The 18941-nt window shown below is 35.5% G+C and overlaps 1 protein-coding gene across 7 annotated transcripts in view; it reads left to right on the top strand.

Moving 5' to 3' along the window:
- The window catches only part of PPA2 (inorganic pyrophosphatase 2), a 320000-nt gene that overhangs the window by 64116 nt on the left and 236943 nt on the right, over positions 1 to 18941 (top strand). For 4 of the 7 annotated variants that reach the window (XM_055086153.1, XM_055086154.1, XM_055086152.1 and 1 more), the window contains 2 exons: positions 6094 to 6147; positions 7796 to 7865. In XM_055086153.1, the coding sequence (XP_054942128.1) occupies positions 6094 to 6147; positions 7796 to 7865 (124 nt within the window). The other 3 variants (XM_028492146.2, XM_024119248.3, XM_028492144.2) reach the window with 2 other exon arrangements.

The following is an 18941-nucleotide window of genomic DNA, read 5'->3' as shown; positions in this document are numbered from 1 at the left end:
CAAGCGTTTTATTTTACTTTAAAACATTTAAGTGTACATTCATTTATCAATCTGTGGATATAGGGCTAAGACCTTTTCTGTATAGATTACATATAGATTATATATAACCTAACTTAATATATAATAGAAAGTAAAGATCAAATCCTGTAATCTTTAAACTCTTTACACTTAAAAACCCTTATAAATTTTTAGGGTTCTTTTTTTCTAACCTTTTACAGTTGTCTTACCACACCTAATTTGATACCAGGTTTTTATAGTGATTCACCTTTTTGGAGGCTTTTTGAGCCTCGATAGTGTGTACAGCCTCAGTGGTTTTAGAGCCTACTTGGTGTTCATAGAAAGAGTTCTCTTTCCATACTCCCTTCATTGATGGGCGTAATTACAGCTTTAATTATGAAATTGTAATACCAAAGACCACTGACATAAAAAAAGTTTGGAAACGAAAACAACTGACTCTTGGTAAACCTAACTAGGAAGCAAAAAGTACACAGTCTTTCTGGAGAGCAGAGTCCTACCCATCTTCATTGTCCTCTTTGAATCAGGAGAAAGTGGGAAGTCATTTACTCTTCAGCAAATACTGATTGAGGGTCTACTGCCAAGTACTGTGCTGATAGTAGGGTTGCTGCTGTGAATACAATAAATAGAGTCCCTGTCCTTCTGGGGCATAAAGTCTGGGAATCAAGAGAGACATTAAAGAAATTATTAGAATAAAGTAATATAGAGTAAAGAATTAGGCAGTCTCAAGGAATATTTTATCCAAGTCATAAGAGGCTCATCTTGCAAATGCTTGGGTATTATAGCTTCCGATTCTGTTTCTCTTGAGTCTAGAGAAACACTGTGGACTCCATCTTCTCCTCCCAGTTTTCTTACCTCTTATGTATTGATAGAATACTCTTTTTTTCCAGCATAGTCTTAAAATTTAGGTAATTGTTTCTAACATAAATAGTACAACTTACTAACAAGAAAACTGGGTGTAATGAAATGTCATCTAGCCCTCACTATCCTAGTAACTAATAGACTGAATTCTTCTTTATGGTCAAATATTCTAAGTCAGATATTAATGTGATGGGCTCCTCTAAAAAGAGGGGCCTCTGATTGTCCAAAGAGGTATTTGCTTGCTGTTTGCTTTCCTCTTCTTCCTAATGGTACTTTCAGAAAAGCTTTTGCAATCTTTAACGGGACTTGTATGGTTCCCAGGTTTCCTGAGCTGCACGGCTAGAGAGCATCTCTGGTTAGATTTTCTATAGCTTGATAGCATTCCTTCTGTGCTGATTCTAATTATCTCTACTGTGAAGGTAACTTTATTTCTATGCTCTGTGGAGTCATTTTGCTGTAGCCTCCTAGGTAATGATAAGGATTACATTAACAATAAGAATTGACATTTATTGAACTCTAGTAGTTTTCAGGTTCTAAGAGTTTTATATGTATTATCTAATTAATATTCACCAGAGAACCCTATAAGATGTGTATCATTATTATATCCATTTTACATATGAGGAAATTGAGGCCACGTAGAGATTGTGACCTATCGAAGGTCTCACTGTGTGATGGATTTAAGCCAGACTTCAAACCTACTCTCTCAACAGCTTTATTCTTCCTCTTTGTTTTCAAAGAATACAACAAAATTAATTTTTTTAGCTTGAAAATTTTTAGGATATAAGTTTCTGGTTATAAATTTTACACATCTAGATAATTTCAAGTCACAATATTCAGAATTTTAACTCATTTTTGTCCATATTTTCTTTATTTTTTGTCACTACTTGATTTGTAAAATATATTTGTATTAAGAAAATTTTTCTTTCCTTTGTCTTTACCTAATGAATTGCTTCTCTCCCTCAGTTCCTTACAGTGTACTCTGTTATTGATTACCAAACCATCCCGCCTTCCTTTTTAACCTGTTCTCCCCACGCAAATCAGTTTAGGTCTGAACTGAAGACATTATCACAGCAGTTCTCTCAAACAACGTATAGTACGGCACAATTACCCAGGGAAACCATTAGAAAATTCAAATGCGTTGTCCTTTTCTTTAAACCCGGTGAATTAGTATCTCTGAGGAGTAGGGTCTAAGCATCTGTATGTTTTAAAAGCTCCCTGGCTTCTGATGAACTTCTCTGCTTAGAACTATTAAATCCAAACTTCTCTTAGAAGAACAAACAAGGCCTTCCAGGATTTGGCACTTGCTAGCCGTCCAGCCTCATTTTCCGTCACTTTTTGCCTCTTTTTTCATGTTCCAACAACTTAGAACCACTTGTCACTCCTCACAAACACCATGTTCTTATTGACCTCTGGGCCATACTCATTTTGTTTCCCTTTGCCATGATTTTCTTCTCACTTCTTGAAATGGCTGACTTACTTATCTTTTAAGACTTGGTTTTGACTTTGCTTTCTGTAGGAAACTTTCCCTCATCCTCGCCTTCTGCTTGCTAAGGTGCCATTGCACTCTATTCCTTGCCCCTCTGTGTAGTCCTATCACTGCATTTATTAATTAACTCCTTGTTTTATGAGTTTGTCTTCTCCCCTAGAGTATAAGTTCCTCAAAAGTAGGTGAATAAAGGTGTTGTGTTCATCTTTATATTCCTTATCCCTGACATGTAGTAGCCACTTAATAAATACTTGTTGGACTAATTGATGAATAATATTTTAAAGCCAACAAATAGATGTTTTTTAAAATAAATTTATTTATTTACTTATTTATTTATTTTTTGACTGCCTTGTTTCTTTGTTGCTGCGCGCGGGCTTTCTCTAGTTGTGACGAGCGGGGGCTACTCTGTTGCAGTGCACGGGCTTCTCATTGCAGTGGCTTCTCTTGTGGCGGAACACGGGCTCTAGGCGCGCGGGTTTCAGTAGTTGTGGCACACGGGCTCGGTAGTTGTGGTGCACAGGCTTAGTTGCTCCGCGGTACGTGGGATCTTCCTGGACCGGGGCTCGAACCCGTGTCCCCTTCATTGGCAGGCGTATTCTTAACCCCTACAGTGCCACCAGGGAAGTCCCTAGATGTTGTGTTTTAAATCCAGTAGTGACTCTACTGTTTCCAGGAGCCCTGCATTTATTAAATTATTTAATTGATAATCCTCTTTATCACAATAAGTTTTGTCAGTGTTATTTTATTCCTTTTCCCCACTGCTTAATGTTTACTCTGGAAGCTACGTATTTTTTTTTAGCAGGGATAATTTTGTTATTTCTGTTTTTACCAAAAACAACTTTAAATTCTTTGTAGGAGAAATACATTTTTTTGCCATTTGGGTTTACTCTTCAACTCCTCTCACCCTTTCTTCATCATGGTTTATGAATCTCCCTTATTTTTAAGAAATCAGAACTGCACTGTTCATTTCACCCATTAATTTTATTTCACTAATCATTATTCCGATCCATTCGTCTTACAAATTTTTCAAGTTTTGACTGATTCTCAGCTTTCCTTCTAATTATAAAACTGCTTTAATTTCTTTACTCATAAATTGTTTTGCCTTGCAACTACTCTCCTGTTTAACATATTCTTTACAGTACTGTCAGAATTATCTTTGAAAAATACAGATGTGATTGTCATTTTTACACTTAAAATCTTCTTGTGACTCCCTTCAATTAATAGGATCTAATCCAGCTCTTCTACATGTTAAACAGCGTGTCTAAACTGACTTTTCCAGCCTCTTGTTCATCTCCTCCTATTTCATTGTCTTTCCTCCATGAATGCCTGCTCATTCTTCAGGAAGCAGTTTAGATGTCACCTCTGCAAAGTATTTTCATTTCTTTTGGGCAAAATTAACTATACCCTCACCTGTGCTCTCATATCACTGCTATTTCACACCTCTAGGTAGAACTTGGAGTGTTTTATTACTTTTTTTATGCTCTAAATTGAGTTTGTACTTTAGCCCTAGTGACGGGACTTGGCATATAGTAGGTAGTTTAACCATGCTTATTAAATGAAAAAAAATTATATAAATATATATGAAGTTTTTCAAAATATGTATATATTTCAAATATATATATATTTTTCATATATATATTCTTCCAAATTGTTTATGTCTTGAAGTTGTTTCTTTTACCTTTCTAGAGGAAGATGTATCTGATCCATATATGGATAGCTCCAGTTCTTTTAGCTTTGTATAGATTTACTTCAATGTCAGTTTCCTTCGACAAACTCTGGAGGTTATGGACCCAAATCATCATTCTTATCTCTTTAAATTTTCTCTCTCCTTTTTTCTTGCATACTTTGCTTTTGAATGAAAAGCCTTGAGCAATCTGAATCCTGGGCACTGTCTTTGAGGATTCTCATGAGTGTGGGCCTTTGTCTGATTTGAAATTGTCTTGGAGAAAATAATCTTCTCTTTACTAAAATTTCATATTGCTGGCCCTGTAAATTTCATCTTTTAGGTATCTGTTTATTATTTGCAGGTAATTTTCTATTTCTCTTTCTTTTTATTTAATCACTTATTTTGCTCTTTATGTAGCTATTAATATATCTTTATTATTTGTAAACGAAATTTTGTTTGTTGTGCATAGAAATTTTGGTATTGTTGATCTTTTGTTCTAATGTCATATCTGCTTATTTTGATCAGCAAGATTGTGTGTAGGGTACACAATGTTTATAAATTTAGAACAAAATATTTAATGTCTTATTATAAAAAGGAAAGCAGCACATTCTTCCAAGTCAGTATTTTTTTTTTTTTTTGCGGTACGCGGGCCTCTCACTGTTGTGGCCCCTCCCGTTGCGGAGCGCAGGCTCCGGACGTGCAGGCTCAGCGGCCATGGCTCAAGGGCCCAGCCACTCCGCGGCATGTGGGATCTTCCTGGACAGGGGCACAAACCCATGTCCCCTGCATCAGCAGGCGGACTCTCAACCACTGCGCCACCAGGGAAGCCCCCCAGTCAGTATTTTTAATCTCATTTATAGTAGGCACCATTATCTTTCCTTTAAGTGGTTGTACTGCTTCTTCTCTTGTATGCCATAGTCATAGTTGAGAGCTAGAAAGAACCCTAAATATTACAATGTTCATGGGGGCTCCATGGTTCAACATTGTATCCCCAGCATCTAGAAATGTCCGTAACACATGGCATTAGAATAATTTTTTGAATCAATAAATAATATGAGTCAGTGTTAACTATTTTTGTATAAGGGACAATTCAGATAAAATTAAAATGTTTCTTGATAGCATGCCTTTTATTACACCTTCAAACATTCAAAGTAAAAATCACTTCCTTAAATCCTGAGGAAAGTATATTGCAACTCAGACTGCATTCTTTATTAACTAAAAGGATACTAGTGAGGAGGATGGCACTGTTTGTAGAAATAAAATGCTATAAAAAACGGTGGGGGGGCTATTGGAGAAATAGTAACAAGGGGCTTTGTAATCTCTCTTCTTTTATATTTTATATATAATTCAAGAATCTCCTAAGTCCATTTGTATATACCTTCCATTTAATTCTTGAAACAGCCATACTAATAATTTGTCCAGGGTGAAAAATGGCAGAGCTTGTTGGCTTCCTAGATTCTAGCTGGTTACTTGTCAAGATATTTTATTGGGGGTATTTTAAAAGTTACTCAGTTTTTTTTAATTTATAGAATATTTTGAAAGTTACTCAGTTTTTAAAACTTACAGTGCTGGCTTTAATATTTTCTTTCTTTTCTAATATTTCTGTTGATGGTTTTGCTTTGTTGTGGGAACAGAGGATTATTTTAGAGATAGGTTATCAGATTTTACAGGTAAAAATAGAGGACACACCCTTAAATCTAAATTTCAGATTTTAATGTAAATGTCTTGTGGAACGTACTTATACTAAAAAAAAATAGTTTGCTTGGGACATACTTATACTAAAAAATAATTTGCTGTTTATCTGAAGTTCAAATTTAACTGGGTGTTCTGTGTTTTATCTGACAACCCTATTTACAGGACTCCCTGTTCTCTCATCACCATTTTCCCAGAATTCCCAAGGAATGTTTCACTTTGGTGTAGTTTTAATGTTAAAAACATTGCGTGTAGCAGGGGCCCCCAACTCCCAGGCCACGGACCAGTACCTGTCCGTGGCCAGTTAGGAACTGGGCCACACAGCAGGAGGTGAGCGGCTGGCGAGTGAGCGAAGCTTCATCTGTATTTACAGCCGCTCCCCATCACTCGCATTACTGCCTGAGCTCTGCCTCCTGTCAGCATTATGGTGAGTTGTGTAATTATTTCATTATGTATTACAAAGTAATAATAATAGAAATAAAGTGCACAATAAATGTAATGTGCTTGAATCATCCCCAAACCGTCCACCCCCACCTCCCCACCCCAGTCCATGGAAAGATTGTCTTCCACAAAACCAGTCCCTGGTGCCAAAAAAGGTTGGGGACCGCTGGTGTATAGCATATTTAGTTTTATACCATGTTTTCTTCAGAAGAGTAGCACTTAAGACTTTTCAGTGTCTGGTTTTTTGCCTTGTTCCTTTTAAATTTAGTTTTGACTCTCTTTAGAGAAACATCTAACTTATAAAGCCTTACCTTTTTCAGTTTTTAGCTTACTTAAACATGGGCTGTGAAGAAGAGAGTATAACATAGTTTAGTCTTAAAGATGATAATGCCACCTTTCATTAAACATCATCACTTATGCCAAGAATGAAAACAAATTCCACATTTTGAGTCTGGATAGAAAGCAAAATGACCACTTTCATAATTGCTATGTACCCAGTGTCTGATTATGGGCAGATGTAGCTGAAAAGATAAATAAATAACTAGGCAGATCTTTTATCATATATATCCCAGCATATTTCACAAAGCCATTGTCAAAATAAATTTGATAATGTACATCCCTTAGATCCACTTGGAGAGCACACATGCATGTGTGTGGGTGTGTGTGTGCATGTGTGTGTTTCATCTATTAATTATCTCCTTTAGGTATCTGCTAATCACTTATTTCTTTAATTCTGAAAAATTAATTTGGCTTTAATGCCCTTCCATACTACCTTTTTCTGTATCCATTTTAATCTGATTTCTTTGATGAAATTTTTAAAAATCAGACTTAATACATTTGAGGGGAATGATGCATTTGCTTTCATCTAGGAGGTAAGAAATACGTGGTGGAGATAGCATGTTTGTGGAGATAGCATGCTAGTCCCCACTGTGTGGGAAGACTTTGGACTTTATAGAGCCTTTACTGGTCATGGGAGGAGCTGCTGTCTGTGCCTTGCTAAACTTCCTTACTTGTACAAAAACTAAGTTTTCATGTTCCTGTGGTTTCCTCTCACCACTGTTAGCTTAGTCTTCCATACCTGTCTGAGAAAGAGATTCTACAACGTCTTTCAGCAGCCAATTACAGTGTTTATCACCTCACTTAGAGGAAAATTCTTCCTCATGGTCGTCGTTCTGTGGGTCAAATTTGTTTTTTCTTTTCTTCAGTAAAGGTGAAGGGTAGTGGAATAGCCTTTTATATATACCAGGAGATTATTTAAATTTGTATACTATCATTTGATTTTTTTTTTTAATTCTGGAGAGTGCAATGCTATGGAGCACTTTATAACTTTGCCTGAAAGAATGTACAAGACCCCAGTTGTCCTAATTTATATTCATCCAGGTCCTTTTTCGGGGTATCTTAATCACATTTCTGCAGTGCTCTAGCATTCTGCATTGGAAGGTCTCTTGTCCCCTTTTGAGTGAGTGAGAGACAGAGAGTGTGTGTATGTGTTATTATCCACTGAGATCCAAAGACTCAGTAACTGTTGGCTGGGATCACACACTCAAATGTAAAGTATTTGAGAGCTGGTTTTCTTTTTGGTAATTGCTCCTTTTTTATCCTGTTTAATAATAATATTCTCTTTTCCTCTCCAGCACAAATGTGCAGGTATGTGATAGCCCTTTCCATTGCTCTCAAGAGGAAGCAAGATCATTAGTTGAATTGGTAAGGAACAAATGTCCAAGGCATCCTTTATTCTTATAAATGTCATGGGGAAGTCTAGCAGAAATTCTGAAAAATCTAGCAATGAAATGTATCAAGCCTTTTGGGGAGCATGAAGTTTAAAAATAACATTAAAATTATTTTTTCATGCAGGGAATTTAGATTAAAAACCTTAAAACCTTTTAGTTGTATTTCTATTTTCTAAAGTACATTAACCACTTAACTGATTTCGTATGATACTATTTTTCACCAATTTATTGTTGTTTGAATGCATTTGCTCTCCTCTATACTGACCTGCTCCCATGAATTATCCACAATCCAGTGTCTAAATTGTGAATGGCTGCTGGCACAGGTGCATTTCAGCTCAAAAAAAAATGAAATAAATACATCTCTTTTCCTTTTTTTTTTTTCCATTTAGTTTGGTTACCTCACAAGCTTTCCTTCTCTTAACTAAGAAGATATCCTCGGATTTTTACATGTCTTAGTGACAATGCTACCTGGAGGCAGCTGAATTTATTAGCAAAGTAATGCTTGATTTGGAAACCACTAAATAAGAAAATCCAAATTCAGATAATCAAGTAATGTTGCTGTGTAAAGTGTGTTCAGGAGTGATCTTAGGCTAGAAATCCCATTTATAAATTAAGGGTTTTGGGGGTTTTTTTCTCTTAATTATCAGATAGAAACTAGTGAATTTATATCTTTACTTAAGGAACAACAAAAATGTTTGCTCACAACGGCTGCTTTGAATTTTTTTTCCATTAATTAATCAGTTATTTAATTATTGCCTGCTACGTGTGGTTAGAATCTAGGTGCTGGGGATGCAGTATTAAAAGACACAAAAACTTCTTTCCTCGTATAGCTAACGTTCTAGTTGGGGTGATGGATGATAAATAAATACACAAGTGAAATATGTAGTGTTTGTGAATGCGGTAAATGCTATGATGAAAAATGAATGAGGGAAGAGGGGATAAAGTGCTAGGAGTGGGATGGGAGTTGTAGTGATTGAAAAGTAGTAGGGAACAGCCCCACTGAGAGGAGAGTGGACCTGAGTCAAGATTTGTAGAAGGTAAGGGACTGAGCCAAGTGACTGTCTAAAGGAAGAGAATTCCATGCTGCAGCCCAAAGGCCATGGGGCAAGTGGGTACCTGACATGTTCAAGAAATAACCGAGGAGCCACTGTGGCTGGTGGAGTAGAAAGAGTCTAAGGGAGAAAGAAGGAGATGAGATCAGAAATGCATGGATCTGGGGGTGAAAATGGAGGCAAATTATTATGATTGGGTTTTATAAATGATTGATATAATAGACACTTGTCTTAAAATTAGCTGTAAGAATAAAGTTTCAATCTTACATCTTTTTTAAAAAGTTGTTTCCTAGCATATTAGTAGGAAAAGTCCTCTTGGAAAAAGATAATAATTGGAGAACATGGATATGGTCTGGATAGTTTGATTTGGGGAACAAGATTAGAATTCAGAAACATGAACATCCAGCTTTAATTACATGGTTTGGTAGCTTTGTTGTGTTTCATAATAATGAAGAAGGTGCTATACTGATTTTTCACTGAGAAAACTATGGTAGAAAATCAAAATGCAGAGAAAGCAGTCCCTCGTCATCAGCTCTAGTGGAACTTAACTGTATATGGGGTTTCACCATTAAAAATTTGTAAGTCAAAGAATTGCTCTATTAGCAGCCTCATTAGTGATTCAGGAGCTCAGATTAGGTAACAATTTCTCCTGAAAATTTTATCAACTTGTAATAATGAAATTCTTTGTAGTCAGAGCATTTTGACTTGGCATTTTATCTCTTCAGAACAACATTGAGATGTTTGAATCAGCATTACTTAGGTATATATTCCCAGATCTCTCTATTTTGCTATATATTGAATGTTGCACTGACTTCAAAGTACTGTCAGCTTTTGTTTGTCCTTTGCTTGCTCAGAATAACTTAAGACATTAAAGTCATCCATCAAACTTGATCATATTCAGACCACATCAATCCTTGTTTTCTGTATGGAAACAAGTTATAACCCCAAGGTTTATTAGTGGACTTAGAATAAGTGAGCTCATTCTAACAAGTTAATCAACTTAGGTAATATTATCTTAAGACAGATGTATAGATGTTAAATGAGTCTGGGGACTTCCCTAGTGTTCCAGTGGTTAAGACTTTGCCTTCCAGTGCAGTGGGTGTGGATTCGATCCCTGATCGGGGAGCTAAGATCACACATGCCTCGTGGCCAAAAAAAACCAAAAAAATAAATAAAACAGAAGCAACATTGTAACAAATTCAATAAAGCCTTTAAAAATGGTCCACATCAAAAAAATCTTGAAAAAATAAAAAAATAGATAAATAAATGAGCCTGAAGTTATGCTTAAAACAAGGCCAGATAGTAATACAAGTTTTCACTTTCTAGATGTATATTCACAGAATATTCAGAATGATCATTAATTAGGTGAGATTTTAGGATCAAGTAATTGGCTTTGGTGAACATATACTTTTAAAGTATACAAAGAAAAGAAATGGACTAAACTCTTGAGGGATTAGGAGAACTGTTGCAGGAAGCATATACTGGTGAACATATATTGATCAAAATACAATTAAGTGTAGTAGCATTGAGGCCTCCCCCCAAAATCATTAAGTAGTCACCCAACAATGTGTACAAATCAATTAAATTAGGAAAAATAGTGTCACCATAACCAAGAAAAATAAAATAAAAGCCAACACCCTGATGACTATTATTTGGATGCATTTTAGAAACAAAAGAGAAAATATCTACAGAAGTAATTTGTCAAACTTAGGTTAGAGATCTTAAGAAGGCTAGCTGATCTGAGGAGGATAAGGAGAACTGAAATTGTCAGAAAGGTTATTGGATTTTGTTTATAAATACAGATGTTTGAATTATATACAATCATGAAAGGCATGGCTGTGTCAAAAACAAGGTTTGCTGCTTAGATCTGAACACACTAGGGATCCACAGAGGCAGTTGGTTACTCTGGGCATCCAGGCTACAGTGTGTGGCCACTAGCAACAGGAGTAACTCAGTGGTAGTTCAACCACAGGACCACCCAATTACAGTTTTTTGGATAATGTGTCTTTTTTATAGCCAAAAAGGTAGGACTCTCCCAATTTTTGAAGACTGTATGACCAGAAGTTGGAGCTTTATTTCAGGGAACAAGGTTCAGAGCCTTTATAGGGAACAAGGAATGTATGTTTGTGTGTGCGTGTGCATACATGAGTGTGCATGTGTGCATATACATGTAGTTTTCCTTTCAGTTCTAATATCAGTTGATATTTAATGACAATTGATTCTGGGATTTAAGATGCTAGTTTTAGGATCCTTTACTGTATATAAAGTGTTATTTGGAAAATATATTGAGAAGATGGGAACAAAAGTTTCAAGCTTTATCTAATATATATAATTAGAAAATACATTGTTTTTTCTAGTACATGTGGACACTTCCAAAAATTGAGTATATGTTAGGCCACAAAGAGTTGGAAAAAAATACCAAAGAGTTGAGATGCAGACCACATTCTCTGTCAACAATATAACAAAGTTGCTAATCGGTTATAAAAATATTAAAAGAAAAAGCCCCCAAATCTGTGTTGTTTGGAAACTAAAAATACTTCTCAAGTCATGCCTCAAAAAAATGAATTATGAAAAATTATAAAATATTTAAAATTGAATGACAACTAAACCACTCTATGTCAAAACTTGCATGATGCAGCAAAAATAGTTTTTGAGAGAAATTAACTGTATACAGCAGAAATGAAGAAAGAAAATTGAGAGGCTGAACATTCAACTCAACAAGCACTCTGTTTTTTTCTATCTTTTTACATTATAAGAAAGAAAATTATAAAGAGTAGAGCAAATATTTAATGAAATGGAAAACAAGGAGATAATGAAAAGGATCAATTAAAATAAAAGCTGGGTTTTCTTCTTTTAAGGCTAATAATATAGACAAACTTATTACAGAAAAGACAGTGAAATAGAGAAGCCATAAATAAAAATATCAAAAATTAAAATTAAGACATTATTACAGACACAGGAGATATATAAGTAATCAGAAAGGAATACTCGGGACTTCCCTGGTAGTCCAGTGGTTAAGGCTCCATGCTTCCACTACAGGGGGGACAGGGGGCATGGGTTCGATCCCTTTTCAGGAACTAAGATCCCACATGCCACGCAGTGTGGCCAAAAAAAATAAAAGAAAGGAATATTCTAAATTGCTTTTGGTAATACCTTTCTAAACAAAAATGAATTGACAATTTTAAAAAAAATATAAATTACAATGTCAAATCAAGAATAAACAGAAAACCCATATAGACTTATCAACAGTTTAAAGGAATACTTAATTATGAAAATGACAATTTCTCCCGTATTAATTAATGAAGTCAATCTATTTTTAATCAGAATTTCAATAGGGTTTTCACTGAACTTGGTAAGATAATCCTAAAATGTATATGGAATATTAAAGGGCCAGGAATAACCTAGAAAAGACTGACAAATTTAAAGTTTTTTTTCAAGCTGTAAACAATTAAAGATACCACAAAATAAGTCAAAAGATAAGCCATTGATTGGGAGAAGATACTTGCATATAAGTGACAAAAGGATTAACAGCTTATTCAAATCAACAAGAAAAAAATAACCAGTAGGAAAAAAAATGGGCAAAAGTATGAATGGGCAACTCACAAGAGAGAATATTTAAATTGCTAGTAAACATGTGAAAATCTGCTGTGTTTCCCTAGTGATCAATGAAATCAAATTAAGACATAGTGCAATTTCATAGTTATCAGATAGGCAAACCTTTACAAGTGTTTTTAAGCAAGTGGAGAAGGGAGACCACTCGTACTTGTTGATATGCTTTATGGGAGTATAAATTAGTACAGCTACCTTGAAGAGCAATTAAGTGATTTCTAGTATAGTTGAAGATGCTTATAACCCACTAGTCTGAAGTTACCTTTCTAGATGTACATTCTGTAGAGACACTAATACATACGTTTTTATGATCAGACATGGGAAAGTTGGAAACTGGACAAATGTCTATCAATAGAAAACTGGGTAAATAAACTGTAGTATATTTGTGCAGTGGAATACTATACCACAGGTAAAATATGTGAATTAGAACTATATGACTCTACATGGATAAAACCTGAAAGTGCAGTGTTGGGTGAAAAAAGCATTTGCAGCAGGATATAGTATGCATTGTTGAAGTAAATTTTAAAACACCCAAAGCAGCACCATATATTTTTAATGAATACAAACAGATACGTTGCTCACATTTTAGAAACATAAATAAGAACAATAAACACCAGTTTCAGCATAGTGGTTAGGAGAAGTTACTTCTGAGAGGGAATAAAAATAAATAAGGTCTTTATTTTTGATGAGTCGGGAGAAAAAGAGACTTCAGTTGTAACTTTTCTGAAATAACAATGTTATCTCTAAAAAAATCTAGAGAGTAGATATTTGTTATAATGGTCTCTTCATTTTCTGTGTATTTGAAGTATTGCTATTTTATAATTAAGAGAATTTGTATGCCCAGAAAAACAACACAGAAAATTAATGAAACCAAAAATTGACTCTTCGAGACCAGCAAAACTGATAAACCCTTTAGCCAGAATGTTCAGGAAAGAAAAGAGAGAAGACAAATCTTTAATGTCAGGAATTAGACAAGTGGCATCACTACTGATTTAGGAGCTATTAGGAGAACAATAGAGAAATATTGTGAAAAAACTGTATACCAGTTAATTTCACAAGTTGGATGAAATGGGCAGATTCCTTGAAATACATAAACTACCAAAACTCACTGAAGAAGAAATAGGCATAAACAACTTAAATTTGCACTTAAAAACCTTTCTGTAAATACAACTCTACAACTCTAGACCTTGGATCCCACTGCTTTTATTAAGCATTGTACTGAAGCTTCTAGCCAGTGCAGGAAGGCATTAAAAAGAAGGAAAAGGCATCCAGGTTATAAAGGAAGATGGCATGAATATCTATATTAAATATTCCATAAAATCTAAAGCTACTAGAATAAGTGATTTTAGCAAGGTTGCAAGATATAAGCTCAATATACAATAAACAATTGTATTTTTATATATTAGGAACAAAAATTAACGAAAAATAAATACATTATTTATAATTGCTTCAAAAATATGAGACACTTAGGAATAAATCTGGAAAAAAAAATGTGAAGAACCTGTACCCTGAAAACTGTAAAACATTGCCCATAGATATCAGAGAACTAAATAAATGGGAAGATGTATCATGTTCGTGGATTGGAAGACTCAATATTGTTATGATGTCAGTTCTCAAATTGATCTATAGATTTAATGCACTATCAATCAGATTGTAATACACTTTTTTGTAGAAATTAACAAACTCATGTATGTGAATACTAAGGACCTAGAATAGACTCAACAGCTGTGTAAAGAACAAAGTTGGAATACCAACCCTTCCTGATTTCCAGACATTTTATACAACTACAGTAATCAAAAGAATATAGTAATGGTGTAAAACTAGAGAAAGATCAGTTAAAACAAATCCAGAAATAGACCTACATATATGTGGACAACTGATTTTCAAAGTAATAAGTTTTCAACAAATAGTGCCTGAACAGTTGGTTATTCCGTACGGGGACAGTTAACTTCAGTGTATACTGTGGCCACCTCTTTCATCCCTAAACTTTACCAGCAATCTCATAAACGCATGTTGGCGTTTACATAACCAGGCGAAGGACTTTAGGTGAATCCATCATCAAAAGCGTCTGATGTGAGTCTGAGGCATTGTTATCGCTTAAAAGCAATAGCACTTAAAAAAATTCACACCAAAGCCATATTAACAGTTTAAATTAGAGGCCCACAACAAAGATAATCAATAAAGCAGCTAGTTTAGAAGTGCACACTTTGGGGTTCTGTGCTCTAATGGGAAACTACCAACTAATGAATATTTTTAAATAGTTTCAAATATGAAAAGTAATGACCAGAAGAATAATGTTTCAGTTCATTATAGTTGTTGGATAGGACTTTTAACAGCATGCTTCTCAGATCATTTCCTTTGGGCATGTACTTCACCTCTGCTTAAAGCTATTGATGACAACAACAACAGTTTCCTTGCACATCTCAGAACAAGATGACAATCCTTGGCTTCTGGTTTTTGAAATCAAGCCAACTCAAAACTAAGTTCTGAAATCACTCTGGCTGGGATGCCCTCTTATTACCAGGGTTGCTTGGACCTCTTGGACTGCCTAGGCAAGAGACCCTTCCCTCTGTGGGCACTCACTTTACATCTCCATCAAAGAGGACTGTGTTTCCCTTTAGAGTGGAACCTTTCTGTGGATGTGATTTTTCTAATGAGGTCATGCTACAATATTTATGCCATACAGATTTGTTTTATTTGTGACTCTGAAAATGAACATCTTTGTGGCAGTTTACTATTAAAAAATTTAAATAATGTATTTTCTTGATAAATCAGGATCTGATTCTAGTATATCTCCCTCTTGCTTTCCCTTTCTTTCCTCTTAAAAGCTTCACTGCATTACCACTCAAAGATGGACAAAGGAGATGAAAGTAAAATAATTTTTTTCAGCTACTAGGACTTCCCTAGTGGTCCAGTGGTTAAGACTCCGCACTCCCAGAGCAGGGGGCGGGGTTCGATCCCTGGTCGGGGAACTAGATCCCACGTGACGCAACGAAGACCCGGCGCAGCCAAATAAATAAATAAATATTTTTTTAAAAATACTCTTACATTTTGTTTATGGATAACTAAGAATTGGTCAAGTTTTGTTGATTTATAAAGCAGAAATCAGAAAAGAAATGTGAAAATAAAATGAATATAGGATGAGGGAGATTAAGAGGTACAAACTTCCAGTTACAAAATAGATGAATCATGGGGATGAAGTGTACAGCAAGGGGAATGTAGTCAATAATACTGTAAAATCTTTGGTGACAGATGGTAACTAGATTAATCATGGTGATTATTTTGTAATGCATAGAAATAACGAATCACTATACTGTGCACCAGGAGCTAACATAGTGTGGTAGGTCATTTATACTGCAACAAACAAACACACTCAGAAAAAGAGATCAGATTTGCTGTTACCAGAGTGGTGGGTGGGGGGAGGAAGAATTGAATGAAGGCAGTCAAAAGGTGCAAACTCCCAGTCATAAGATAAGTAACTGCTAGAGATACACGGTAGAGTAGGATAAATAGCATTCATGCCACTGTATGTTACACGTGAGAGTTAAGAGAGTAAAGCCTGAGTGCTCATCACAAGGAAAAATTGTTTTGTGTTTCTTTAATTTTGTATCTATATGAGATGATGGCTGTTCACTAAACATATTGTGGTCATCATTTCATGATGTAAGTTAAATCATTATGCTGTACACCTTAAACTTATACAGTGCTGTATGTCAATTATATCTCAGTAAAACTGGAAGAAGAAAAAAAAATGAATATAGAGTAACTGCCTTATGAACCATGGAAACATAATGTAGGGAGAGAATACCCAAGGTAATTTAATTCAACTAAAACCCTACTGCACCTGAATGGAAAATCAGGAACTTTTTTCTCTTTAATTTTGAATCCTTATAATGAAGTAAAAGAACATCAATCCTCATATCATGTAGTAAAGCAAACTTTTATGTTGGTTGACTGTGTCATGTTTGTTAATTAATTTGAACAAATGTAACCTGCAGGTGAAAATGCTTATAGGGGCCTGGTGGGGTTATCAGAATGAGTACAAAACAGTTGTTTAATAGTTCATATTCATTTAAAATACAGTTTATACATGAGTAGGGACAGAAAAGAGTAAGCCTTCTTTGGTTGATAGAAGAGGAATACTTTGGTAATAAGAACACTACCTTTGTTTGAAAGAAATTAAAGATATGAATATTCATGAGAAGTATTTTTGGAGTGGGAGAGGAGAGGAGATAGCATTTTTAGAATGAGTGTATAAAGTAATACAGTTTCCTGGAGAATTTATCTTAGATGAGTAGAGGGTGCCCACATTCATCCCCTACTGAGAAATTAGGAGAAGTAAGTAACTGAAAATCCTTTTGTTTCTTACAAGGAAACTGTAATGATGGTGACTTCTGAGAGTGAGGGTTGGGATTAGGTCACTTTAAAATGCTGCTCTGTGCGTTTCTTTGTTCTTACATTTTCTGTAAGCAAGTGTAATGTTTAAGAATCAGGAAGTCATTGACAGTAGGTGAAGAGTTAAATAGCTGATGTGTATCATGAACCCATTGTTGTTTTCAAATTTAAATGTTGGTCTCTTTTGACATATGTTAATATGGAAAAATGTAAAAAACAAAAACAAACTTCCAGACTTTCATAGTTATTTTATCTCTGTTAGATTTACCTGTGATGTTTGTTTTCTTTTATATGAGGCTTTGTACAGTCTGAATATATTCTGCCAACCAAGAAGTATATTTTAGGAATAAAGAAATAAAACATTCTGGGAATTATTTTTAAAATAAAAGGTAATGATAAATGTTTTAGCTGGAGTAGTTTGTCCATTTCTTTTCTGTAATGCTTTTTAGGTTATTGAGAAGCTGCTCGATTATTCTATTTCATATATCATACATTTTCTTCCCCTGAAATGTTTGACAGCTCCAGCAAGAAGCAGCTGCTGATTTTAAGCAGGAAATCTAAACAGCTACCTTTCCAACAAACTCTGTAATAGGCGTCCTGCACAAGTTAAAGAGCATAAGAATTTCAAAGAATAAGCAAGTTATTCTGTTTTATAGTCTACTTAGAAAAACAGAGCCATCAAATCCCAAAGGCCTAATCTCAATTTTTGTGTTGTAGTGTTACTTTCACACCCAGAATTATTTAATTTCTGCCATCCTCAAAACCAACCATGGTTAAGCATTTTCTCTGTGCTAGGAAGCTGAATAGAATTTTCTTTCATTTTTTTTTTTTTTGAAGTACTTGGAAAAATCTCAAGGATGTTTCACATAAAATTTGTACAGAGGTCTTCTTTATTTACATTGTTATATCATCATTTTGTATGATAGAAAATAAAACAAAGCATATTTGATTAACCTTTTTCTCAAAGAGTAGAAGGAAAAATAACATTAACCCATTTATGATTCAGGGGAATGTATTAGCCAGCATTTTTCAGAGAAACAATCAATAGGAGATACATATGAAGAGATTGTTAAGGCTTGGTGATTCCAAAATCCACAGAAGGGGATGGCCGGCTGGAGACCCAGGAAAGCCAGGGATTCAGATGAAGTCCAAAGGCAGTCTGCTGGAGAATTCCCTCATGCTTGGGGAGGCTGGTCTTTTTGTTCTGTTCAGGCCTTCAGCTGATTGAATGGGGCCCACTCACATTATGGAGGGCAATCTACTTTACCCAGACTTCATCAATTTAAAAGTTAATCTCAACCAAAACCAACCTCCAAGTTGGCACATTAACTGTCATAGAGGATCTTTTAATATTGCTGAAATTTATATTTTCCTGCTGAGTTGTTCTTCAGGACTGTCCGTAGACCTAAGGAGGGCCCTGCTTTGGGTCCTTCTTTTTAGAGGGTCCTGCTTTGGCCCTCATCCAAGCACGTCCCTCCTCACAGGGCAAGACCGAGGGACCAAAGTTGTGCATTCACCGGGAGCCCAAGCCCCCATTCTAGACCACCTTTTAGTTACTCAAGTCCCTGGAATTCCTTACCCAGATAGCTGCAAGCCTGTTTCCAGGGCCTGCATGGGCATCTCCCCAAGTGTACGCTCATGACTGTGTGGACTCTGCTCACCATTACTTCTTCTACAGGGGCCTGTGGGCGGCTGTTAGGAGGCAGGGGGTGCCTAGATGTGTGAGCTACCCTTGTGCAGGTGAGGCCCTCAACACAGAATGGAGGCTGGGGTAGCAGAAGCGGGGTGGGATGAAGGCCATGTGCCTCTTTTCCTTACTCTGCTATGTTCAGGCAGTCTCTAAGGTGTCCAGAATGCTAAACGAGAGCTTCCAAGTCAGTGCAAAGGTATATTTATCAAGATAGTAGGATGCAACAGTTTTTATAGTCACTTTGTTAGCTTGATTTATAACCTTTAAATACTCAGGTGTACGATATATGGGTCTCCATTTGTAC

Source organism: Physeter macrocephalus, chromosome 7 (genome assembly GCF_002837175.3).
Source record: "Physeter macrocephalus isolate SW-GA chromosome 7, ASM283717v5, whole genome shotgun sequence".
NCBI lineage: Eukaryota > Metazoa > Chordata > Mammalia > Artiodactyla > Physeteridae > Physeter > Physeter macrocephalus.
Note: the sequence above shows the minus strand (reverse complement) of the source record. Positions and strands in the feature narration are given on the sequence as shown.